Genomic DNA, 26,831 nt, shown 5'->3' with positions numbered 1-26,831 from the left:
ACACTACAGAAGAGGCACCATGAAATGAGTGTTAGCAGGATATGGTGGAGAGATGCACATGTTTTTCAACAAAAGACGCATTTTTCAGAAAACTGTAAACTTTTCTGTGTGAGATGCTATGAATTATTGCTGTCTGATTTGAGATACAGTGAGGTCAAGCTGAAGGAGGGCTTAGGGAAGGAAACAATCTGGAAACAAGGCTTTTTATTTATCTATTTATCTATTTATTTATTTATTTACTTGTCTCCTTTTCCCTCTTTGAGTCAAAACACCACAAATCACTTAAACTTAGAAGTCAGTATTCTCCTCCTTGCAAGGATAACTAGCAATTAATTATCTGCTCAAAGGAACGCTTCGGTCTGTAAAGCAATGCAATGTTTTCAAAAAGCTGTGTGGGGTGACAACCAATAATATATACACTAAATCTCTGGCATGTGTAATGAGGAGGACTAAATGCCTTCAACTCCAGACACAGTTCACAAAACGAGATTATAACCATGTTGTTGACTGCAGCAAATAGAGTTCAAATCAGTACATTGGCAATGTGCCCAAGAATAGCATTAAAATTAATCGAGTAAGCAGTAAGTTAGCATCATACTGAGGTTTCTGCATTTCTTGGCCTGATATAGGTGGTGTTTCAAGTTTGAAGCACTTACCAGCAGGTGCTGTGGTAGTTTTTGGCGCTGGAAGTAAGCTCCTGCGTGGAGTCGCTGTGCTGCTCGACACCTGCGTTGTGCTCTTGCTGCTCCCCTTGGGGACATCTTTAGAAGGTGCAGATACCTTAGGAGTGGTTTGCTCTTCATTTCCAAAGCTTGAACCTGCAGGAGACCAAAACTGCTCTAATTATAAGTTCATAAAAAATGTATGTGAACTGTGGCACACAGACTGAGTTTGTATCAGCAATTATAATCTACAAAGACATATTCTTATTGCAGCTTGGGCTAAGTTATAGGGACCTTCTCCAATACAAATGGCTATGTAGAAATAAAGAGTTCCCAGCAACTTAGTTAAAGTCTTGGCAGGTGTTGAAGTCTGACTCCAACAGGAATTTAACACCTACTTTTGGGCTAGCTCCGTAAAGGTATCTGGCTGCAAGGTTCATAAAAAAAAATAAAATCTAAATATCTGGGTGGATGACTTTTTTTTGGCTTTGTAGCTGCTACAGGAGCCAACCTACACACTCACCTTAACACTTGGGAGTTGCTTGTTGTCAGGTTAAGGGAAAACAGCAGGACTCAGTGGTGCAAGGCATTCAATTCTCCTACCCAGGACGGATTTCCCACAAACAGTTCCTCAGACCACACTCAGATGTTTGAATAATGACACTCAGACATTTGACACTGTCCCACATGACATCCTGTCTCTAAATTGGTGAGACATGGTTTTGACACATGGAACACTTGGTGGATTAGGGATTGGCTGGGTGGTCACACTCAGAGTTCGGTCAATGGCTCGATGTCCAAATGGAGACCAGCAACAAGAGGCATTCCTCCAAGGTCGGTATTGGGACTGGCAACATTTAATATCTTTGTTCACGACATGGGCGGTGGGATTAAGTGCACACCCAACAAGTTTTCTGAAGACAGCAAGATGTGCAGCACAGACAGCACACTACAGGGAAGGGACAGGCTGGAGAGGTGGGTCTGTGTGAACCTCATGAAGCTCAGCAAGGCCACGGGCAAGGTCCTGCACATGGGTCAGGGAAATATCTAGCACAAATACAAGGTATGCAGAGAATAGACTGAGGGCAGCCCTGAGGAGAAGGGCTTGGGGTGTTGGTTGATGAGAAGCTCAACATGACCCATCAATGTGCACTTGCAGCCCAGAAAGAAAACTATATCCTGGACTACAACAAAAGAAGTGTGACCAGCAGGTAGAGGGAGGTGATTGTTCCCTCTAATCTGCTCCAGTGAAAATCCACCCAGAGTACTGTGTCCAGCTCTGGGGCCTGCAACACAAGAAGGACATGGACCTGTTCAAACGAGTCACAGAACCACAGAATCACAGAATGCTAGGGATTGGAAGGCACCTCAAAAGATCATCTAGTCTAGTCCCCCCTCCGGAGCAAGAATACTTAGATGAGGTTACACAGGAATGTGTCCAGGCGGGTTTTGAATGTCTCCAGAGTAGGAGACTCCACAACACTCCTGAGCAGCCTGTTCCAGCATTCTGTTACCCTCACTGAGAAGTTTCTTCTCAATTTTAAGGGGAATCTCTTATGTTCCAGTTTGAACCCATTACTCCTTGTCCTACCATTGGTTGTCAATGTCCAGAGTCCAGAGGGGGGCCATGAAGAGGATCAGAAGGTAGGAGCACATCTCCTGTGAGGACAGGCTGATAGAGTTAGGGTTGTTCAGCCTGGAGAAGAGAAGGCTCTGGGGGGACCTTATAGCAGCCTTGCAGTACCTAAGGAAGTCCTGCAAGAAAGCTGGAGAGGGACTTTTTACAAGGGCATGTAGGGATAGGACAAGGGGTAAGGGCTGTAAACTGAAAGACGATAAATTTAAGTTAGGTAGAAGGAAAACATTCTCCCCCATGAGGGTGGTGAATCACTAAAACAGGCTGCCCAGAGAAGCTGTGGATGCCTCACCGCTGGAAGTATTCAAGGCCAGGTTGGATGGGGTTTTGAACAACATGGTCTAGTGCACAGTGTCCCTGCCCATCACAGGGGGATTGGAATTAGACGATCTTTAAGGTCCCTTCCAACCCAAACCATTCTATGATTCTAATAATGAGATGAAAAAAACAAAAAAAAAATATCCCACAAAACAAAACAAACAAACAAAAAACCCTGAACCTTTGGTTGCCAAGGTTTCCAGTTTATATTGACCTCTTTCAAAACCTCTAATGGGTTTAGCTTCCTCCTGAATTTGCCATCTAGGGAATCCTAGACTCCTTGTAGATATAAGGAAATCAATCTTTTCTTAACTTTTGAAAAAGGCAAATTTAGAGTGCCTTCTTTAGCTATTGAGTAGAGAGCCTAAGAGGAGCAAAAGATTACAGTATGTCTGGACTTGAACATTTGTAGAAGGATGAACATTTTATTTGAAAAAAATGAGTGGAGATAGTGGCAAGAAATATGTAGGATTTCAGAAAAGGGCTATAATTTTTATTTCTATTATTTTAAAAAGATACAATACAATGCTATTTATGTACTGCCTGCAGAAAAATGATAACATTATTTTAATAATTGATATGTCCAAATCTCCAGTATTATTAAGATGTAGGCTTCTTAAATGTGTGCAAGTAAAGGAGAGATTTTTTTTTGCCTCTCTTACTGAAAATCCACTAGAAAAAAGGTGCAGGTTGGAAAAGAAAATCCTCTTTTCTGCTAAAGGAAGAATATACCTTTTGGCTCTGACAAAACTGCTTTAAGCTTTGCTGTGTCTCTAAAGCTGCTTGCATTTAGATTTTAATTTAAAGCACATACCTGCAGTATACATGGACTTCTACAAACACATTTGACCTTTGATTAAATAATAAGACACATTAAAAATTCAAACTAAACGGTGTACTGTACCCTACACAGGAAAAGGAAAACTTGCAGCATTTGTCATCTTTACACTGCTGTGCACATAACAACCCCTCGGCACATCAGGTTGTTGTTTTATATCCGGACTACACAGATTCTTCACCCATGTAACAAACACTTAAGATTATGTGCTTAATTATCTGCTGACAAAGCACTGCTGACCTCAGTAAAGTCACGTCAGCAGAAAACCTGGCCTGGTCTCCTCTGCAGCTGTGCACAAGGACATCTCTACCAGGTGCAGGGGGACGCTATGTGTATGCACCTCATTCCACCTGCATCATGTTCCTAAAAAGGTCTCAGGCATGTGTTCACCCAGTTGGTTCAGGTAGCACAACTTGTAGAAAAGTTTTTCTTTCCTCTGTTATTTGTTTAAAAGTTTCAACCGTAGAGACACTAACCTTGAAGAGTGTGCAGAGAAAAGCTGTTCAAGTGCTGTTTAACTGAAACCCTTTATTATCTATTGTGAAACGTATTATATGGAGAATGTTTCAACTCATGAACCTCACCAAAAAAAGCAATTTCTGCTTTGAAGAATGAGGTGTCCAGGGGAGTTACCTAACCTCTTATTAAAAAAAAAATATATAGTTAAAAAGCTGTTCTAGTTATTGAAGATGAATTGCCACCAGCTACAAACACTTTTACTGTCTAAAACACAGCATAAGAGGTCTGTTAATTGCAGAAATGAGTGGTTGGGAAAGCTGACAAACACAGCCTCATCAGGACCCCAAATCAGAAATGCTGGATGCCTGGAGACAGACAGCCATCAACATTGCGTCATGGCTGGACAAACCCCTTCAGTAGCAAAAAAAGCAAAGAAAAAAAAGTGATTCAGCTTTTTGATCTTTTAATAAGAAATGGACTCAGAGAAACAGGCTGCATCACTGTACCGGGTGTCTGTGGCAAGGTGTTGGAGGCTGCATGAGGAGAGGCCAGGGCTGTCCCATGCCAGACACAGCTGGTTCCAGAGGGTTTCAGCCAGCTCCAACAGACCCACCACAGGACACAGCTGGGATCACCAACCAAGCCGGAGGCACCTCTGAGAAAATGTATTTAAGAAAGGGCAAAACACTGCCCTGCAGTGAGGAGTGAGGAAAAAAGCGTGAGAAACTGCCCTGCAAGCACCAGGGTCAGAGAAGGAGAAAGGGGAGAAGGTGTTCCCTGCAGCCCCTGGAGAAGACCATGGTGAAGCAGGTATTTCCCTGCAGTCTGTGGAGAGGGCCATGGTGGAGCAGATATCCACACTGAAGCCCATGGAGGATCCCATGCTGGAGGAGGTGGATGTGCCCTGAAGGAAACTGCAGCCCATGGAGAGCCATGGCAGTAACAAGCTCCTGGAAGGATCTGTGGCCCCTGGAGAGGAGCCCACACAGGAGCAGGTTTATCTTGAGGGACTGCAGCCCGTGGTAAAGACCCAGGCTGGAGCAGAGAAAAGTGTGAGGGGGGAAGAAGTAGCATAGAGGAACTACTAGGTACTGACCGCAATTCACATTCCCAATATCCCCTGTGCTGCTTGGTGTGGAAGTGGGATGGAAAAGGGAGAGAATTTGGGAAGGAATAAGTGAAGTTGAGCCTAGGAAAAAGGGATGTGAGGGAAGTTGTTTTAGGTTTGTTTTGTTTGTTTGTTTTGTCTTTGTTTCTCACCATTCAACTGCATTTTAATTGGAAAGATAGTTAATAATGTTCCCCAAGTTGAGTCTGTTTTGCCAGTGACAGTAACTGGTAAGTGATCTCCCTGTCTTTATCTCTACCTATGAGCTTTTTCATTTTATTTTCCCTGCCATCCTGTTGAGGAGGGTTAGTGAGAGCGCAGCTGGATGGGTGTCTGGCAGCCAGTCAAAGTCAACTCACCACAATAGCAATATCAACATATCCAGGATTTGCTGTGATAAGATAGATGTTTAATGTAAGAGACAATATCTCCTAATTTGCTGTTCACTCTGAGATGGAGTTCAGAACAGGACAGTGGGGTACAACAACATGTGCATGTACAGTATGCTCCAAAAAGCAAATGTTTGCTGCTTCCATGTATCATTAGGGCAGTGTCTAGCTCCCCAGGAGCAGGGTAAACTGAGCTCCACCTTGCTACACATGGTGCTGGTTTTCACTTTTCAAATAGCATTCAAAGAATAAATGAAATTAAAGATCCAGGAAAATGTGTATTCCTCATGATCTAAGAGGAAAACGTAGGTTTTCATTTACTTCGCGGAATCCACTTCTTGAAGGAAAATCAGAAAGATTATTCATCAGATGGTACTTGTCAGTCCAGGATAGTGCCTTCCACTATTACCTGCAGCAGGTGAGTCAGTAGTGTACAGTTTCCAGGTGATCACATCCTCTGTTATATTGTATCTCTTCCCTCCTACTTCTCTACTTTTGCATTTTATCTAAACCAGGGGAGACCCTTTGTTTGACTTTGAAGCACCTGGCAAGTCATTTAGGTGGTCCTACAAAAAACGCCTTGTATTTTGCAGACTATGAGGAGCAGCAGTGCTGACTTTGTAGAAGAATATTTAACAGACTATTAACAACCTGCTGGAGCTAAAGGCCTTCAGCCTCACTTTTATTGTCTCCTCACTATGAGCCCTAAGGAATCCTGCTCTTCTGCTTGTGAAAAAAAAAAAATACAGAGAAGAAAAGGCCTTTGAACACTCGTAATTACTTTGGAGAGTCCCAGCTGGACACATTTATCCACTATACTGTTACGCCAGTAAAGATGTGCAGAAGTCAGGGCTGACAACATATTGTAGGCTGCGTGTTCAAAGAAAACCATGATCAAAATCCCATTGGCTCCCAAATGGCTTGAGGCACCCTCTCTCCATATGTGTCACCGTCCCCTTCACGAGTGATAGGATGAGAAGAAACAGCCTCAAGTTGCTTCAGGGGAGATTTAGATTGGATATCAGGAAGAATTTCTTCCCAGAAAGGGTTGTCAGGCATTGGAACAGGCTTCCCAGAGAAGTGGTGGAGTCACCATCCCTGGAGGTGTTAAAAAGATGTGTAAATGAGGTTCTTAGGGACATGGTTTGGTGGTGGACTTGACGGTGTTAGGTTAACAGTTGGATTCAATGATCTTAAAGGTCTTTTCCAACCTAAATGATACTATGATTCTCTGATTCTATACTACATATGACTGTAAAACCAGAAGGAGCATGGTTGGGGGAAATTCTGCATTTCACAAGAGATTAATTAAGCCATATTGTATAGCAGGTCTTGATCTAAGAGGAGACAGCGACAGGAAGGACTGCATTCTAGAACCACACAGGCAAAGATGTCTCTGCCTGCACTTGAGGGCAATAAAGTCACCTTCTGTTGGAGAACCTGAGTCTTTTCTAGAAAAAAAGTTTGTCTGACAACACTTACAGCTCTCTGTTTTGCTGAGAAACAGACACCCAAAGAGTATTCAAGCACAAGTGCAACTGCTTCTGCAGCTCCCTGTCTCATGGGGTGCTATGTGAAGCCTATCGGAACAGAGCATGTTTCCAGCTCTTCAGAGCAGGTCAAGCACCTGCTGCCCCGGCAGCATGCTTGGAGCTGTAATCACACCTGAGACACTTGGAACGTGCTGGCTTCATGAATGTTCACTGAACCACAAACATTTACCAGGGTAATTGCAAGCCCTTTCCATCTTCAAGATCCTTAGACACTACTTGATGCCAAGTTTAATGACAATGAAGGTATGTCTAGTTGTTGCAGCAGTGAGCCCACTTGGCATTTCTAAAGCACTTTCCAATCACAGAACTCAATGAGCTTTACAAGTAACAAAGAGTTGAGCCACTTTCCAAGTTCACATAGCAAGGGAGTAGCAGAGACAAACTGAGAAAGCGAGCAGGAAAACCTCATGATGAATGAGGCTGGAATTACTTTTTTCACCTGCAAAACATTGGTCTGGATTATTCCTCTGTGTTTTAGTAGACTGCACTTCTGTGCCTCAGTTTTCAAGAACAAATACAAGCACAAAATGAAACTTAAAATCACTGTCATAGGGAATGATCTGATAAAGAAAATACCTAAACTACTCTGACTAATCAGATGATGTGTGAAACAATAACCCACAAAACACACTTTTCACTAAATTGTAACATTTGCCCATTCTTCAGTTAATGTCCAGTCTTTATTTCTGATTTTCACCTGCAAAGTGGTAATTTTTATAGATTGATTATAAGATGTACAGCCTGTCAGCTGAGGTTTTCTTTCACTAATTTAAGGGTTATTGTTTCAAATTTCAACACTGTATATTCCAATATAACATTTCACAGTGTAATTATCAAAAGACACAATAGAATGTACAGCTCTGTGGCTCAAGCTAAAACAATGCTACTGACCAAGCGCTACAGTGTTATCATTAGTCCTGAGGGATTACCATGCTGTTACGATGTTATGATAGTAGACTAGCTGGCTAATTTGTTTGGGTTTTTTTTCTGTCTTTGCTAAGAGCCAGCACCTGGTATTTCCTCATACAAGAAGCCAAATGTTCAATAGATCAGGGACAAGCTGATGACAGGTTTATTTTCCATCTGAAACAAGAAGTGGCTTAAGGATTGATGTTCACACAGTGCCTAAGCCTAGCTTAATTACCCTTCAGTATTTCTCCCATTGCGTTTTTTTTTGGCTCAAAGGTGTTTGAGCATTCATCTCCTGTAACATGTTTATTTTAGGTAAGGTTTGTGCATGTCCACATGCCTTTATAAAAGCTGATTTTTTTGAAATATTAACATTCAAAACTGAAACCTGAATTTTGAGTTTTGAGCTTAATAACTTTCACCAAAGTAAGGAGCCAAATCTGCAGTGCCTGTCAGCACAGGAGCCAGCTCTCTGAGCTTTAGATGGCTTTGGGTCTCTGCATTGCAGATTACTACCTCTGAGACAGCCCCTTCATTGCTAGGGAGGGAGTTTGCTGCCATCATTACTTATTAATGACAGCTATGTGATCGGTCATGCCTCTGTGATTCTGTAATTCTGTGATTCTTTGATTTTGTACAGCATCACTTAAGTCTGTAGGAGATTGCTGCATGTCCATCCTTTTCCCCATCCCCTCCAGTCCTAAAGCCAAGCACCTTTCTCCTGCTGTCAGGTGGTTTTGGTCACTCAGATCTGGCCATGCTGATAGCTGTTGAGGCACTTGAAGGTTGGGAACTCTGCAAAGCCAACCATCACCAGAGGAGCTGCAAGAGCATCCCCTGTGCAGATGCACTAGCAGGCTCCTCCTTCACCTCCAGCTGCTCGAGGTGGTTCCTGCAGTGAGAGGCTGCATCCTGCACTTCCAGCTGATCCAGGTAAGCAAAAGAGAACAGGGCGAGGGATCAGGAGGCTGGGCTTAGCCCGGCTTCCAGGCTCTTCCTTGTCCACTAGCACAGCTGGACTTGCAGCCAAGTGGCATCCACCAAGCTGGGCTGTGTGTGCTCCTAGACTGTTGCAAAGGGAGTCATTCAACTTAGCCTCACCTACAACAAAGTGGATTTTAGAGAAGTGGAGGTGCTTTGCCTCTGTGAAGTGGAATTGAAATCCTTCCTTTACATGTTTTATCATTTTTTATGACTCAGAGTTTTTCAAATTCAGAATAATTTTTGTGGCACAGAACCACCTTTGGTGTCCTTCATACATAATACATAGTAGAAATACAACCTTCTGCTGATGCACCTCCTTGTATCAATACTAACCTACTCATTTCACCTTACCTATTAAAATGCACATTTTAGGTTGCAGATGAATGGATTTCTTACTTAAGCAGAGTTATGTGCTCCTCCCTACTGAAGTGTTACAAGCCTCATTGGGCAAGGTGAAAATTTCACCACAAAGTAAAATTTTTGTACAGGTTAGTAGAAGTTGCAGACAACTTGCTGACCATGCCACACTTTGGAATCATAGAACATATTTTACTTGGGCTCTTGTGAAATGTTACACCTCTAACAGGCAAGATAAGCCTTTCATTATGTAATGAAATTCTACTCTATGTTGGTGGTAGCTTTGTCTACCACTGGTGGATTGTACAGCTGCTGGACTAGCTGAGCTCATACATATAGCTGGCTAAATTAAGCGCCATAGGGTATAGAGTGAAGACAGCATAGTATTTTACTGATCAATCATAAAGTTTGTCAGAAATGATAACATTAGGTTATTGGTATCTTGCCAAAGACACCTGGAAGTACACAGACATTTTAAAATGGGTCTGAGACATCACTGAGAATCCACCTTCTAAAAGGGTCATCTCTAGGCACTACTTGGATCTGAATTGTCAAAAGTCATTCATGACAAAATCTTCCCTGCAAACTTACCTTACTCAGTATATGACTCTGACCACAGGGACAAGAGACATCCCACATCATTAAATACTCTGTAGAAATGTCTCATGTGGTACCCTGAGGAGCTGCGGCAGTAGGACCACATTCTGGGGAAATGTTTGCTTCTCTAACTGAGAAGAGCGTAACATATCTGCTGTAAGCTTCTCCAAAACATATGGATTGAGATTTCTAATAGATCAGATCAGAGTAACCTGAACTTATTGTGTAATTACTGAACACTGAAGTTGTCAGAAGGGCTGTTTCTTGACACCTGAGGTACGCTTGAAGGTGAATAGTCATAGTGCTTTTGGAAGTTTTACTTGTTGACACAAGTTAAGAAGAACATATTACATTCCAGTTAAACATTTAAATTCCTCTCAGCAAGTTCATTTTGGGAGAGAAAACAAGCAGCAGAAATAAGCAGCAGATTTTTTTTAAATCCTGTGTTCATTTAATTTACTGAAATGAAGTGTTATTGAAGGCTGTATTTGTAAGAAATGCCATATTTGATCCCAGTGAGGGAAACTGAAGTGTTGCCTTCAATGCAATCCAAGTTTGACTTCGGATGAGTGCTTCAGGAAAAAATGCTACACTCTATATTAAGCAAAAAGCACAAGAAGTAAAACAGGAGCACAGTTTTACTTCAGGTATTTTCTGGCAGTGGGTCACACACTGTCTTACAGAGGAGATGGATGAATACAGGTCCAATGGCCACTACCCTCTCTTGTTGCCCAGCATAGTTGTGCTCCACACCACAGTTGCCAGGCACTGTAGAGCTGTCAAAGTAACATCAAGCACTGATGGTATTTTTGACAAGGACACATCTGTGTTCCAATGTCCTCAGCTACCAGACTGACCCTTGGGATTGCCTGTGGTTGCCCAAAAGTTAGAACAACCAGAAAGAAGATACAGATAACATCCGTTTTCTGCTAACACTAAAGCATGTATGAACCTATTCAGGGGGAAATTTTCACGGGTAGGAAGATTTTGATGTTCCTGAATAGTACTTCAGCCCCAGTATTCACATTTCTAGAAACACTAGTTTTATAACATGACTTGTGCTCATGACCATCTGCTCTAATGGCACGATGCCTACTTCTGAACAGGCATGCCAATTTTAACAGGGCACAGGCATCCATGAAAGATAGGATTAGAAGTGACATCTGCTCTGCAAGAAGTTCCCCCTGATGGCAAGAAGTGCCAAATCAGAGCCACATGACTTTATTATAGGGAATTACATCTGTTGACACTTATAGCACTGTATCATCAACACATGCCTCTTTCCTGGAATTGCTGGTTCTAATTTGCTTGAGCACTGGCTTGGAGTGCCATATTTGGACACTTCAAGGGATATAAACCTTGGTAACAGTGTTAATGGCATTCCAATGGTGTTAATGAATTTCCATCATCTTTGGCAATCCATGCTGGATGCCACAGCTCACTGGACTAGGAGAGGTTAAGCAACGCCCTAAAAATTGTCAGTGCTTAAAGTCTGGTAGCATTCAGTCCTGCTCCTTCCTGCCAAGTCACAATAACCTGTGTGCTACGATTTATGTGGAATTATGCTAGATCAAAGAGCTAGTAAATGTGTCTGTCTCCTTCATTGGCATAACAATGACTTCAGAGCAAGTATACGGGCTAAGGAGGGGAGATAGCATGCTCAAACCTCAAGGATGGAAGAACCCTAAAGAGCCTCCACTTAGTCACTAATTAATTGCAATTTATGAGCTCAGACAGAGCTCCTCAAAGCTGCTTAGGAACTTAACTCCTATTTCATTTCACATTCAAATTAAACTCACACCACTTAATCACCATCTCAGCCCTGAAGGAGTTTCGAACCAACAGATGTCTCCATTTCAGAGCATAAAGGATGCAAGCAGCTGAGCAGAACCTCCTATGAATGCTGAGCAGTGCTTTGAATGGAGAAAAAAGGTGGTGACAGGCACCAAAGCTGTACGGTGCTTTGGAGACAGGCAGGGAGGCTTCTAAGCTATTCAGAGCAGCCATTCGCTGTGCTAAGACCAGGTTCATCCTCTTGAATAATGTGCTGTTCAAGAAAAAATCTGTCCATCTTTTGTAGAATAGCCTGGGTTGGCCTCGCAGACTGGTGCATCCTCTGAGCCTCCTTCCCCCACACCCCCAGAGGACATCAGACCCAGCAGGTACATCTCTCTGTCCTGCTGGAGCTGAGACACTGTGCACCAGCTGACAAGGAAAGAGGCAGCAGTACCCCTGCCACTCATGTCCAAGAAACTGCCTAATTTGTGGAGAGTCAGTCCTGCATCTTATAGAAAACGATGTATGAAGCACAATATTTACCACTCTCCATGCCTAGTAGAGCAAGAGTTTCACAGTGGGCACATATTCCTTCCCCTTCTCCCCCAGCGTATCTCCTACAGGGAGAATAAGTGCAAGTGAGAGTTGCAGGATCATTAGAGGTTTCCAGCTTTTTAAATCTGTTTGAATTTTCCTACTGGAAATTTTTCTACTGGTGGTATGGACCTTTAGAGAAATGTCACATATTTTTTTCTGTATAGCATAGCAGAACCTGATTTTCCCACTTAACTTTCACTAATTCCTTTTTTAAGTAATGCACAATGTGCAGTGTCCTGCTCTGTGCTGGTTTCTGTATAGACTGGTGTTTTGCGGCTATTTTAGATGTCACGCAGAAAAAAAAATCTATAGCAAAATAAAAATCTGATAAAAAACGTTGTGTAGCCCAGAGTTTCAACAGTCAAAAACATGTTTCTGTGGAAAGCTTTATTTTTCCACATGCACTGGGTATATTGTCTTTTAAGGCTCCAAAAATAAATTTGACTTGTAGAATTCTGCTGATCAAATGTTGTTTTCCTCACAAAACATCTTAAGCAGTTTGATCAAACTAAGGTTTTGGTTTTTTGTTTGTTTTTGGTTTTTTTAATAAATATTGTCAGTTATGAAAAGCCTGGAAGTAAAACTGCAATTCAAAAATACCTGGGGAGAGAAACACACAAGCAAAACTTTTGTCTATTATAAATGGCATTATCCATGGAGAGTATGCATAAATTTTCAATGTGACCTGTTAAAAATTCTACTCATCTCATGCTTACTAAAAACAGTGCCTTTAGTAGATGATATTGAGCAAAATAAGCTTTTTTTTTTACAGTAAGCTAATTTTACAATTAGCAACAGTAAATGCTGTGACCCAGTTAAATAAGTTTTACAAAGTGTTTTAGCTATGATTATATTTCTATGAACCAAAATAATCTAAACTAGTTGGCCCATAATATTTTGCAGGGATCAGGTGTTTAACTGTCTTTATTTCACAAAAGAAAAGCTCTTAAAAGTATACGAAATAAAAATTCTGTTGAAAACCACAGAGGTTAAATGGAGGAGGTAGGTTCTTAAAAGTTGACAGTGCTTTTAGAGGATAAACTTTTCTACTTTACGGTAAAGTATCAAACATTTTGTTGATTTGATCCTTTTGTTTTTTCCTCTTCCTATCTGAATTTAGCTGACCGGTAGTAGAAGTATTCAAGTAAGTAGCATCTCTTCATTACAATTAATGCTGCTGATAAGTAATAAACTGTAAGACCATTTAATTGGAGCATGCAGAAATGATTTACACAGGGTTGTTTGTAATGGCACAGCCTAGAGTGGAATGGTGAAGATCCATATAACTGGGCCCTAGGGAGTGCAAGGCACCAGGAGCACTACAAGCAGGCTGTGCAAACACCTCTCAGGCATCTGGCAGAGACAAATCCAATAAACTAGAATCACAGGGAGAAACCACACCAGCACCACATATTAAAAGCTGCAAAAGGAAGTAACAAGTACTAGGAGTGGGTGATTCTCTGTTGAGAAGCACCGAGGCGCCCATCTGCTGGCCTGATTTATGGTCAAGGGAAGTTTATTGCTTGCCAGGAGCCAAGATCTGGGATGTCACAGGGAGACTGCCACAACTGGTTAAGAGCAAACTACTGTTCCCTACTTCTTTTTCATATGGGCACCAATGGCCCAGTTAAGTAAAACCTGGGCAAAATTAAGCATGACTTCAGAGCCCTGGGGGTCCAAGTGAAAGGGACAGGGGCCCAAATGATCTATTCCTCTGTGTTGCCACTCAGGGATAAGGATACAGGCAGACATTCATGCATTATACAGATATATACCTGGCTTTGTGGCTGGTATTGTCAGGTCTTTGGTTGCTATGATCATGGGATGTTCTTTGACAAATACAGCCTATTGAGGGGGGATGGCATCCACCTGTCCAGAAGAGGCAGAAGAGTCTTTGGTAGCAGATTGGCTGACTTAGTGAATCATGCTTTTAACTAATGAATTGGAGGGGATAGGGTCCACAGCTGCAACACCTGTACATCTATAAGCAACAGGGTGGATGAGCGCACCTACCAGAGTAGTGAGGAATGCTCCCCAACCCTTTCCAAAGGCAAGTACACACGTAGTATGGGTAACACACAGGAGGAACTAGAACTCTGTGCCCAGTCTGAGAGTTACAACATCATAGGAATCACAGACACTTGGTGGGAAAATTCACATGACAAGAAGACCAGTATGGATGGCTACAAACTCTTTTGGAAGATAAGAAAGGAAGAAGAGGTGGAGTTGCAGTTTATGTAAAAGAAATCTGAGTGTATAGAGGTCAGCTAGGCAGTACTGTCTCCATTTCTGATCCCCACAATTCAAAAAAATACATGGACAGACTGGAGACAGTCCACCTGAGGGCCATGAAGATGATCAAAGGGCTGGAGAATGTGCCCTATGAGGAAAGACTGAAGGAGTTAGGTCTTTTCCCTCTGGAGAAGAGAAGGCTCAGAGAGGACTACATCACAGTATTCCAATACTTAAACATCTCCTACAAACAAGACAGAGGCTCTCTCTTCACAAGGAGCCACATGGAGAAGACAAAGGGAAACAAGTTCAAGCTGCACCAGAAGAGGTTTCATCTTGATAGAAGAAAATGTTCTGGTTTTTTTTACAGTGACAATAATCAGTCACTGGAACAACCTCTCCGAGGAGGTGGTGGAGTGTCCATTGCTGGAGTTTTTCAAGATGTGATCAGAAAAACCACTCTTGCTTCTTCCCTGAGCAGCCCAGGGTGCTTTTGCTCAGCCACAAAAGAGCTGTAGGTAAGGCAGAAATCATAATAACAGATGGTAAAGATAAGAATGTCCTTGTTGTTCTCTGTCATCAGAGATCTCTGAGGTGCTAGATAATCTCATCTAGGCTTCCTTTCCCACAAAAGGTTGGACCAAATGATCTTTCCAGGTTCCTTCCAACCTAGGCTACTGTATGATTCTATGAAAGGGGAATATTAAACAAAGAACTGCAATTTCCAATGCCAAGCTTAAAAAAAAAAGGCGTATACAGCACTACTTGCTCAGATAGTTACAGTATAAATGATGGTGGTATAATACAATTTATGCTCTAAACATATATTTCTTGCTGGGTTTGTAAAAGCGAAAGATATCAGTCTGAGTACTCAGAAGACAGAAATCTACACTTCAGAGAGCAAACACAGCCTGGGCAGACAGGTGTGAAATTCCTTGTCCAACTGCAGAGCCCCAGCACTCTTGCCACATACCTTGGTATCAGGGAGTCTTCCCCAGCTAAGTGACTTGTGGGCAGGAGTCATGTTATGCATGTCAGCACATTACATCATGGTATCTGCTACTTTTATACAGATGTTATAGTTACTCCTAAATCAAAGGCTGATGATTTGAAAATATGTTATGGTGCCAGAGGAAACTTGTGAGTAGAATTCTTACTTTTAGAGGCTAATTAATACATCCAGGGGCACCAGCAATAATATCACAATTTTCTGGACTAGCACTGGTTGCTCGGATTGAAATTACACAAATTATAAAAATGTCATTAATCCATTCCTGGTCTTCTGTGCCAGTGGGCAAGTTGCTGCCAGAGTAGACCCATGACTGCAGCTTCCATTTTGACATGATATAAAACTGTGACATGCAGGGAAAAACCTTTTTTAGAATTTGACACTGACACGGTTACTAAAATGACAGGTACACGTGATTAAAGAAATGACATTCTGAAAATCCATGTTCGTACATGAAAGACTCCTCTGTTCTATTCCAACAAGCATCTGATCCCAGCAATTTTACGATTCTTCTCTTTTAAGCCAGCAAATCCACTCCCTGTCAACTCTCCGAAGTGGAGCATCATTATTATTTTATGTTAGAACAACACTTAAAGGACTCTCTAAAAATAACTATTACGGTGCTTTAGTCATGACAGTGAATTAACTTGTTAGGACATTGTCAGGCACAGACAACCAAGCATCATTCACACAATATAGAAGATGTCTTATCTGGGAGGAAAAAAAGATCCAAACTTAAAATTCAGTAGGAGAGCAAGCTTATCCTTCATAATGAAATTAGGATGTATATCTTCATTGTTTTCCAGCAGCCGTCAGGAAACCACTGTAAAGAAACACAATGAATTTGTAGTTCATTGAATACACCACACTGCCCTCAAGCAAGACCTTCCAATGGTGCCAATGGAAGATATATGTCCCACGTAGTCTTTATTTGGCAAACAAAACTATATGAGCTGTGTATGGCTTGAATGCTGCACATGACCTACAGATAATACATATTTGATTCATTGGAGGTGCCCAGGAAAAATATCCAGTAGTTCAAAAGACATAATCTGCCATTGTGTTTGACCCTACCATACCACGGTGGCGCATTCAGTCAGGAGGAGAGGGAAAGGGTGAGTACATACCCCCTCAACATCCTTAAGGGCCTGTAACTGAGCCAAGGGCAGATATTCCTCCCACATCCTTTTGAACAGCTGTTGCTTACAATATCTGCTAAGAGCCCCATGAGCAAGGGGTAACACAACAGTCTCTCTAAAGGTGGAAGCTTCACAAGAGAAGAACATGGCTGTGTAGATCGGGCTGTCTTCCGTCTGGCCTGGCTGAGATATCTGACACTGTTTGGACTGACCCTGTGTTCCTGCAATGCCTCTTGGAGTGGCTGGTATTGGCACTGGCGCTGTTTAACACCTCGGTCAGCAACAGGGACAGTGGGATTGAGCGCACTCACAGCAAGTTTGCCAACACCACCAACCTGTGCGGTGTGGTCAACATGCTGGAGGGAAAGGATGCCATCCAGAGGGGCCTTGACAGGCTTGAAAGGTGTGTCTGTGCAAACCTCATTCAGTTCAATAAGGCCAATTGCATGGTTCTGCACATGGGTTGGGGGAATTGCAAGCAGGGAATCCCAGGCTAGGTGGAGAATGGATTCGAGAGCAGCCCTGAGGATAAGGACTTGGGGGTGTTGGTTGATGAGAAGCTCAACGTGGGCCAGTAATGTGTACTTGCAGCCCAGAAAGCCAACTGTATCCTGGGTTGCATCAAAAGAAGTGTGGCCAGCAGCTTGAGGGAGGTGATTCTGCCCCTCTATTCTGCTCTTTTGAGACCCCACGTGGAGCAATGTGTCCAGCTCTGGGGCCCCCACCATAAGAAGGACATGGACCTGTTGGAGTGAGTCCAGAGGAGGGCCACAAAGATGATCAGAGATGATCAGACCTCACAGCAGCATTCCAGTACCTAAAGGGGGCCTACAAGAAAGCTGGAAATGAACTTTTTACAAGTAATAGGATGAGTAACAGCTTTAAATGGAGGGAGGGTAGATTTAGATTTCATACACAAAAGAAATTCTTCACCATGAGATGAGTGGTGAGACACTGGAACAGGCTGCCCAGAGAAGTTGGGCAGAAGATGTCCCATCCCTGGAAGTGTTCAGGGTCAGGTTGGATGGGGCTTTGAGCAAACTGGTCTAGCAGAAGGTGTCCCTGCACATGGCAGTGCAGTTGGAACTAGATGATCTTTGAGGTCCCTTTCAACCCAGTTCATTCTATAATTTGATGATTCTATGATTCTGTGATAAAAGTAACGACCAGACTTTACAGAAATCTGGATACATAAAGTATTGAAGCTTTGTCATGTAAAATTCTTAGTTAGCCATAAAGCACCCAACCAATGTTATTAAAAGCAAGTGGGAAGTTCTCCTTTGGTTTTGCTTGGTTTCAGCAACCCACAATAGAGTTGGAAACCCTGAGGGTCCCTGCCTACAGAACCCATGGCCAGGATGTGAAGGATTCAGGTAATTTCAAATTAGACAATGAAACAGAAAGTAGAACTTAAATTATGGTTGTGAATTGTGACACAAGTGTTCTGTCACAGACAAATCCATGAGGATCCACTAGGAGCCTTCAGTGCTTCCAGGCCATGATCTTTTAAGGTTTGGGGTACTTTGTTGGAATTGGGTCTTTGATCTGGGTGGGAAGAGGTTACCTTGTTTCGCAAAAAGTCTATTTATAAGATCATGCTTCTAAATCCTTCACTTTCAAAAGGCAAGGTTCTCATGTTACAAAGAGGCATAATTACCTGTGCCCTTGCTATGGCTCTTTTTCTTAATTAGGGCCTTTGAAGATAAATGCACTTGCCCATCTCTGGCATGTGAAAACTGAACTGCAGGATTAACCAGAAATATCCTATTAATTTCACCTCTCTATGCATCATACTGTAGTTAAGACCTGTAAGAGACTACTTAAATGAAAGCTTTTTAATCTTACATTTAGTACATGGGTTATTGAAGTAGAAGAGCTTCTCATTTTGTACAATTTTAAATACCAGTAAAATTTTTAAGACACCCAAAATTATTAACAAGGATCAAGAAAGGGTATGTGTATGTGCAAGGTGGGATTGGGAGTTGATTGTGAGCGGGCTGAATTATTTTAAAGAGACATAAAGTACAGCCAGAAGTATGAACTGTGGTGTTTTGTAACACCACAAATAATGTCCTTTTGTATTGCAGACACATTTAATTAACTGTGTGTGTGTTGTACAAGTGCAGAAATATTAAGCCAGAACCTTGTCTACTGGAAAATTGTAATTCAAGTGATTTCCATACTACGTCAGTTTCAGGAAAAGGTCTCCAAAGCCCCTGTGTTCTTGACGAGCAGCTGGATAGCTCTTAGCACTGCTAAGGAACGGCAGAGGCCTCAGGAGGGTTTAAGTGGCAGATCTGCCTTGGGGACTCCTGCGTTGCTCTGCTGGCTCTGCAGTTTCCTGCTCCCCCACAGTGGCACAATCTGACAAGCCCACCACATGCCTTTGGTGTTTCTCTTATGTTCCTGGACCCTGAAGGTAGGTGGCTATGTGAAAGTCTTAGCTGTTATTACCGTAAAATAAACTATTAGTCCTTTTTCTTTTGTCCTTCTTCAGCACAGGAACGTAGCCTAAAAGCATCTGCAAGATCTTTCTTTTAAAGAAATGTCCTGGGGTTTTTTGATAGTGCATGAACACTGATATCACATCACAATACTGTGATAACGTGCAGGTTAAGGGTGCATTGGCTCTGAGGAATGCATAAAAAGCTCCTTCTTCTCTCAGTTAAACATGACCAAAGATCTCAGACCATTTGAGTCCTAGTCCCTGACATTTAAACATGTGGGTAGTAGCACAGCTTTGGAGCAATGATACTGAATACAAAGAAGGAGGGTCTTAGAGGAGATACAGCAGGTTTCCTACTGCGGAAAGGCCAGTATTGGTTAAAACTCCATGTATTTTCTTTGTAAGCTCCTTAGGATCAGGGAGACAAGAACATGCACCAAGCCTGTTTGTGTCTTCTTCTAAACTTCCTAAGTCCCATGGATGGAGGAGGGAGTGGAAGATACTGCTGAGGCTCTTTGCAGAAAGGATCTGACTCCTCTCTGCATCAAAATTGGGAAAGGTATGGATAAGATCTGATTTCACCAGGACCTAAACATAATACAGGCACCTTTTATTTTAACTGTTGTAATTTTGGTAGTCAGTAGAGTATCACACAAGTGAGCACAAGTATTTCACATGGCAATGGAGAAAAGCAGGAGAGAAAGAGTTGCAGTTCACTACCTGAATTCTCCAAACAGCTTTCAAGGACGAATGGTCCCTCCTGTCCCAGCTGTGCACCTCATATCCCCAACCCTGCCTGAAAGTGAGGGAAGGATGCAGGTTCACAACAAAGGATCACTGGAAGAGTAAGCTATAACTATTGACCAAAAATAAGGTGAACCTGCTGCTCCTCTCCTCATCTTCTGTCACCTTGGTCATCTTTTCTTTGTGACCTAAGTGACAATAGGTCACGAATTTGACATAACTGAAGATGCTGCAAGTTTCAGCTGGTGCACTATTCGGTTTCTTCCCCTACAAAGACAGCAGAGAGCCTGCCGTAAGATCCAGCAGTCACCATTACAAGGTATCTTCTGCAGACATTCAGACTACAGGACATTTGCTATCAGATGCAATGCAAATGTTTTTCACTGAAAAATGGAATTACATACATGATGATTAATAAGACAGTACTTTGTCCATGTTAGAGGCAAATCCTGGGCAATCAGCCCAGCTTCTCCAGCATCATTTTTTCAATGGTCTTATTTTAGCAGGAGAACTATGAAGATTAATTAACTGTAAATTAATAGGGATGAAAAGTATTAGGTAAATATTACATACTGTTATGAAGAACATTTGGAAAAAAAAAAAGTTGATCTGCAGATGAGGTGAGGTTTATCTGCTTTCATTTGTGCCTATGCAATTCTGGTAAATGTCAGAAATCTTTGTTAAAAGCCATCTCCAACCAAGCTGCTAGTGCCTGCAGTGCAACATCACAGAAGTTATTCATTAATGAAACCCATCTTTATCTTGACAGCTTTCATTTTAAAACAGTGTGGCAACCACTGCTGTTTGCCTACAGGAGGAAAGATGTGCTAAGTAATGAGTAATTCATGGGTGTAAATATGAAGGGAATAAATTGTGCTTTAAAATATTTATAAAATGCTAGTAGAGGTCATTATGAATTTTCAGAGCAAAACGCCTAACAACTTATACTCACACTAAAAGCAGACGAAAAATATATTATATTATGTATATATATATATAAACCATATACACACACACACTACATTTTTAAAACAATGGGAAATTTTGAAAATTAAAATTATTTGCATGAGGGATTTAAGAAGAAGTATATGACACATAACAGGAGTGCTGGGTCGGTTAGCAGTGTTGCTCCATATACTTACTCTTTTAATAACCAATCCTGAGGTTATTCCCGTATTATTTTAGCGTAAAGATTTAAAAAAAAATCAACATGGGAACTGCCAGAGTAGGTTTTCAGGTGGAATCTGAGACAGATGGCAGAGCAACACTGAAAGCTATGTTTCTTTTGAGTAATTCACCTAGAACCTAAGCTATGAAATCCTGATGTCCTGACCTGCATTTCCCAAACCACATGCTGTTTCCCTAAAATTGAAGCTGCTAATGGGCTCCCAGTGGGTGGGGTCATTTACACTACACATGGGATAATTTCCACATTACAAAAAGCAGATGCATGACATACAAATGACCTCCAATACGGTAAGCAAGAACATTCACATGTTACTGCAGCAGAGCAGTTCCCTGCAGAAAGTTGAGTGTGAAGTAACCAAGAAAGATCCTCCTCTGCCAGGGCTGAGTTGAATCTGGGCTAATGGGTCTGCTAGGGCTCCTAATTGGAGAGTTCACTCCCTTCTTTAAAAGCAAAAAGTCATTTGGGGTTATATCCTCTTGGAAATATTGCAGGGTAAAAGGATCATGATTATAGTCCCATAGAATGAGAAACTATTCTTGTATCTATTAATGCCCTGTTGTTTAAACCTCTCTCAAATGTTGTTTCCCTTAGTTTGTGTTCTAACCAACCTGATTTAATGATCCAACACCCTTCAAACAGCTCATTCTAGCAAAAGTTGTGGGCAGCACACTGCCAAATCAATGGCCTTGATGGGCACTGCCATCTCCTTCTGCATGACCTGAATTCAACAAGCACCTGCCAAACCCAAGATGCAGAATGAGCTGGTAGAATACAATGTATGGATCACCATACCAATCTGAGATATTCTGTGTTTAATGCTGTGAAAAAGCACTTAAAGAGATTCAATACTTGGTTGTCAGCAACACAAATATAGATCTTTTGTCATGAGTGAGAATTACCAAGAATGTTGTCTGAGAGCAAGAAAAAGCATTAGCGCTGCAGGACACATATGGAGATAATATTTTGTATTTTAGACCATACGTGTCCTAAGAAAAGTACAGCCATGATCAGAAACTGAGATCCACTCTACCAGAATCCCAAGCTCAAAGTAGTCAGTGGCTTGTCAGTAGCTGGGGAAACAAACCAACCAACCAACCAACCAACCAACCAACCAACCAACCAAACAATACAACTTCAACTTCTATAAGTGGTAAATTTTTTCTTCTGTATTTATATGACACAATTTCATGAACTTCCTTCAGAATTTGTTTTGGGTCTTGTTTTCTTGTTTATACAATGAAAAGACAATGGAAAGCTTGAAAAACATACTGACTTTTTCAGATTAGACAACACACCAGATATTGCTGGTTTGTCTGGAGAGTTCAGTGATTTTGTCCAAATTCATAATGAAATTTTAACTGTTACCCACCAGACAGGGTTTTTTCCTCCTTGTACTCTCTGGAATTCAAAAAAACAGAAAAGTTTTAACAAAGGGTTCCTGTGAATTTGGAAACATGACAGATTGTGTTGAAAAACCTCTAAATTAGATTAATTTGGGCAGAGGGGGATGGGAATTCTTTCACCTGTTTCTTGTTAGCAGAATGAAGAGAGTTGCAACAAACCAAAGAAGTTTTTGCTCTTTGGGAGATCTGGATGATCATTTCCATTTAACAATGTTGCTATCATAGCCAACTTCTGCCCATCTATTTATTTTTTCAGCAAGCTGTTTCATGAACAGAAGGACTAATTAAATGTGGTCTCCTTTGAATTTATGTGCTGCATGCTTTATACAGCTCCACTGCAGTGACAATGACAGCACACCCAAGTACACCAGTTATTCCCACCACACCGCTCCCAGCTCCCCATCAGAAACAGTGTGAGCTCCCACCATGGTACCCTCAGATCATCCTTGTGTTTGCAGCCTCAGTGTTCCCCTCCTGAAAAGGCTCCACAAATAACACAGTGGACCTTCACTGAATCACAGAATCGCAGCCTCTAACTACTCCACAGGCTCTGGTGTTGTGGCAGATTTTGTGCCAGCAGACCAAATAGATCCCACACCACTGACCTCACAAAATAAGGTTTTCTTAGCAGAGAGCACTAATTTAGATATTCAACCTTTATCAAGATGCTAATTCTTACAAAACCTCTAGGATCTGGAGTGGCTCCTGCCCTCAGCGAAGTTCAAAATGTAAGAGAGATGGAGCAACTGCAGTTTATTAATACAAGACCAATATCACCAGATTACACAAAAGTTTTTTCCTTGGGAAATCATGAAAAAAAAAAGAAAGAGAGAGTTAGAAAAAACCTAAACACTTAAGGCATTATGATAACATTTAAAAAAGGAACGTCTCCTGAAACAATACGGATGGCTTTTGAGACCCAAGGAAAGGAGGGAAAGCCCTCTGCTGTCTCTGTTAAAATGACTGCAGTGATACTGGAAAGGAAGCCTAGCCTGAGCTTTCCAGCTGGTGAGCTGTCGGAATCCTCTCTAATGCAATATGGATACTCCAGTTGAAGCAAGAGTACATTCCTAAATTGGGAGGTTTGACAATAAATTCAGCTGTCACACATTTGCTACTAAAAGATTAAATATTTTCAAGAAATATATTATTAACTTATATGCTACATGAATCCTTCAAAAGCTAAGACTCTGAGTGGATTACTGAAGTGGAAGTGCTTTCAGTCTATGCTTAATACATGTTTTATTAATTTAAAGCCTCATGATTGCCTTCAATGTGATTATGACCCAAAATCAACCTCTATTGTATTTGTCAAAGTTGTTGTTATACTTTTTATGTGGAGGAACAATTACTTCTGAAAGCCTGGCTGTTTTTCAGAAGGTACACACACGAGTCTTACTCAGATTACTTGAGCCTGGAGGCCTGGACTCACCAGGGACTCATTCCAGAAAACCAGGACCACCCAGCATCCCACACTGCGCATAAACAAACACACACTTGCATACAAAGAACTAGTACAGAGTCATGTTTTCCATTTGCTACCCAGAAGCACAAAACAGTCCATTAAGAGGCAGGGAAGATCTGCTGACAGGTTCTTCTTCCTGGGCCCTTACAAAGTACCAAATGCAGGGGGGCATCTACAGCACAAAGTGTTACTGGGCTGCTCTGGGGAGTAGATAACCCCACGAGGATCCTTCTCAACTGGGAAGAGCTGAAGCCACAAGCTCGTTGCTGTGCAGTGCACCATGGCCATGGCTTAGCCAAGCAATCACAACATCAGAGACTTGCAGGTTCATGAACACTATCCTTCCTATGGTCCAGAACAAATAAGACAGTATGTTACCTAGTAATCATATCAACAGGTACTATCAGACTATGTTGACACAAACATAGCATCTGACAACTGCTATTGTACTAACATTCAAGAAAAAAGTTGTCTTTATCTATGGATTGTCTTTCTGTAAACATTTAATGGCTTGCACATCAAGCAATTTTGAAAACACAGCAGTCTATATAAGGCCTTTTAAGTATTTATGAAACATGTCCTCCAGCAGGGCTTAAAAACAATTCAGGATGCCTTGAAACAATTCAGAGTCACAATATGAAACAGAAAACAGTCACAGTTACAAAAATATCTGATATCTAGCAACAACTATGACAACAGCAACTCTTTGAAAACTGGGTGTAGGTGTATCTGTGTCATAGTTTCAACTGGGAGTACCCAAAGGTAGCAAACGCCTCAATGAGAAACAAAGCTGAACTGTAAGAGCTCTTCACTTTGTACAGCCCTTAGCACAATGAGACTGAACCTGGTTGTGCTCCTCTTTCACCACTGCAATACGGGTGCAGTGCAATAATAGATAATTGAATCTTTCTAAACATCAAGACCCAGCTTTGGGGAGGTCACTTAAGAACAAAACATCAGCCCTGTTGTCAGACAACACATCCAGCTAACCCAGTTTTCTGTTTTCACTGGTTATCAGCAGCAGAGGCTGAGGAAACAGAGCAAAATAAAGTGAAACCTCCTCCCATTTAAGCACCCACCACAACAATGCCACACTTTAACACCTCCCCCTTCTTTTTTTTTTTCTCAGTAGCCACATTTTGGCATTTCTGAAGCTCTTGCCATTTCGGTGTGCAATCAGCATGCCTCTGTCAAGGCAAACACAGGCGCCCGGCTTCAACAGAAGGTTGCTGGAAGCTGAGGAAGGCTGGCAGCCACTGCACAAGCCCATCCAGGTAGTTCTGCTGCTGGTGCCTCCACGCTCTACCCTGGCTGTCAGTTGCATGAACCTGGTTCTGCTTCACCTGCCACCTTGCCCACTGCTGCCCAGCCCCAGGGCTTGCCCTTCCTCACCTTCTTACTTACCAACTTTTGACAGTGGATGTATTTTTCTGACACAGAAGTTAGTCCAAATGCCTCACTTTGGAGCATGTGATGGGGTTGGTTCCTCAGAAAGCAATAAGATACCTTTGCAAAGCAAATCCTTGAGCAGTATGCCAAATGAGGACCTAAACTGCTTCTAGGTATTTCCAAAGATCTCTGCTGAAGTGTACAGTCAGTGCATACATGATGCAGAAGTATTTGGTTTATACGGTCAGCTCTTACTTACATTTTGATACCATGTACTGCTTCTTAGAATCATAGAATCATTTTGGTTGGAAGAGACCATCAGAATGTTCGAGTCCAACCACAACCTAACTAGCACTAAACCATGTCCCTAAGAACCTCATCTAAATGCCTTTTAAACACCTCCAGGGATGGTGACTCCACCACTTCCCTGGGCAGCCTGTTCCAACACCTGACAACCCTTTTCATGAAGAAATTTTTCCTAATATCCAATATAAACCTCCCCTGGCACAACTTGAGGCCATTTTCTCTCATTGTCTCATTTGCTACTTGGGAGAAGAGACCAACACCCTCCATGCTACAACCTGCTTTCAGATAGTTGCAGACAGTGATAAGGTCTCCCCTCAGTCTCCTTTTCTCCAGGCTAAACAGCCCCAGTTCCCTCAGCTCTGCTCCTCATCAGACTTGTGCTCCAGACCCCTCACCAGCTTCATCACCCTCCTCTGCACCCTCTCTAGTATTTCAATGTCCTTCTTATGATGAGGGGCCCAAAACTGAACACAGGATTCAAGGTGGGGCCTCATCAGTACCAAGTACAGTGGCACAATCACTTCCCTGGTCCTGCTTACCACACCGTTCCTGATACAAGCCAGGGTGCTGTTGGCCTTTTTGGCCACCTGGGCACACTGCTGGCTCATATTCAGCCAGCTGTCAACCAACACCCCCAGATCCTTTTCCACCAGGTAGCTTTCCAGCCACTCTTCCCTGAGCCTGTAGCGCTGCCTGGGGTTGTTGTGACCCAAGCGCAGGACCTGGCACTTGCCCTTGTTAAACCTTCCACAACCGGCCTCAGTCCAACGATCCAGCTCATCCAGATCCCTCTGTGTGGCCATCCTACCCTCCAGCAGATCAATACTTCCACCCAGCTTGGTGTCATCTGCAAACTTACTAAGGGTGCACTCAATCCCCTCATCCAGATCATTGATAAAGAGATTAAACAGAACTGGCCCCAATACAGAGCCCTGGGGAACACCACTTGTGACTGGCTGCCAACTGGATTTGGCTCCGTTCACCACAACTCTTTTGGGCTCTTCTCCTAGAAAAGATTCTTGGCTCCCAGTGAGTTGGAACGAGTCTAATATAAAGACTAAGCCTTAATGACCAGGAAAGCCTTTTGATAGATAGAAGGCGGGGGGTCTCCTCTCACTTTTGTTTTTCCTTTCTTTGACGACTCTTTTGGTGTGAAGGCATATGTGTGTCATGGATAGATGCTAAACATAAGGGATGAGTCATTCCCTCTCCTCTCTGAGCCCTGTTCTGTGCAGATTCAGGCATAGAGAAGAAAAACAGACCTTGCATTGGAAATGGCCTGGGAACCAACCAGCCTGAGCAGAACCACACAAATCATCTGGACAC

General features: G+C 42.3%; 1 protein-coding gene across 3 annotated transcripts in view; it reads right to left on the bottom strand.

Annotated features, from left to right (window-relative positions):
- Window positions 1-26,831, bottom strand: part of MTUS2 (microtubule associated scaffold protein 2) — a 301,428-nt gene that overhangs the window by 74,730 nt on the left and 199,867 nt on the right. For all 3 annotated transcript variants that reach the window (XM_065830243.2, XM_065830252.2, XM_065830262.2), the window contains one exon: window positions 657-818. In XM_065830243.2, the coding sequence (XP_065686315.2) occupies window positions 657-818 (162 nt within the window). The remainder of the gene's footprint in view (window positions 1-656; window positions 819-26,831) is intronic.

Source organism: Patagioenas fasciata, chromosome 1 (assembly GCF_037038585.1).
Source record: "Patagioenas fasciata isolate bPatFas1 chromosome 1, bPatFas1.hap1, whole genome shotgun sequence".
NCBI lineage: Eukaryota > Metazoa > Chordata > Aves > Columbiformes > Columbidae > Patagioenas > Patagioenas fasciata.
Note: the sequence above shows the minus strand (reverse complement) of the source record. Positions and strands in the feature narration are given on the sequence as shown.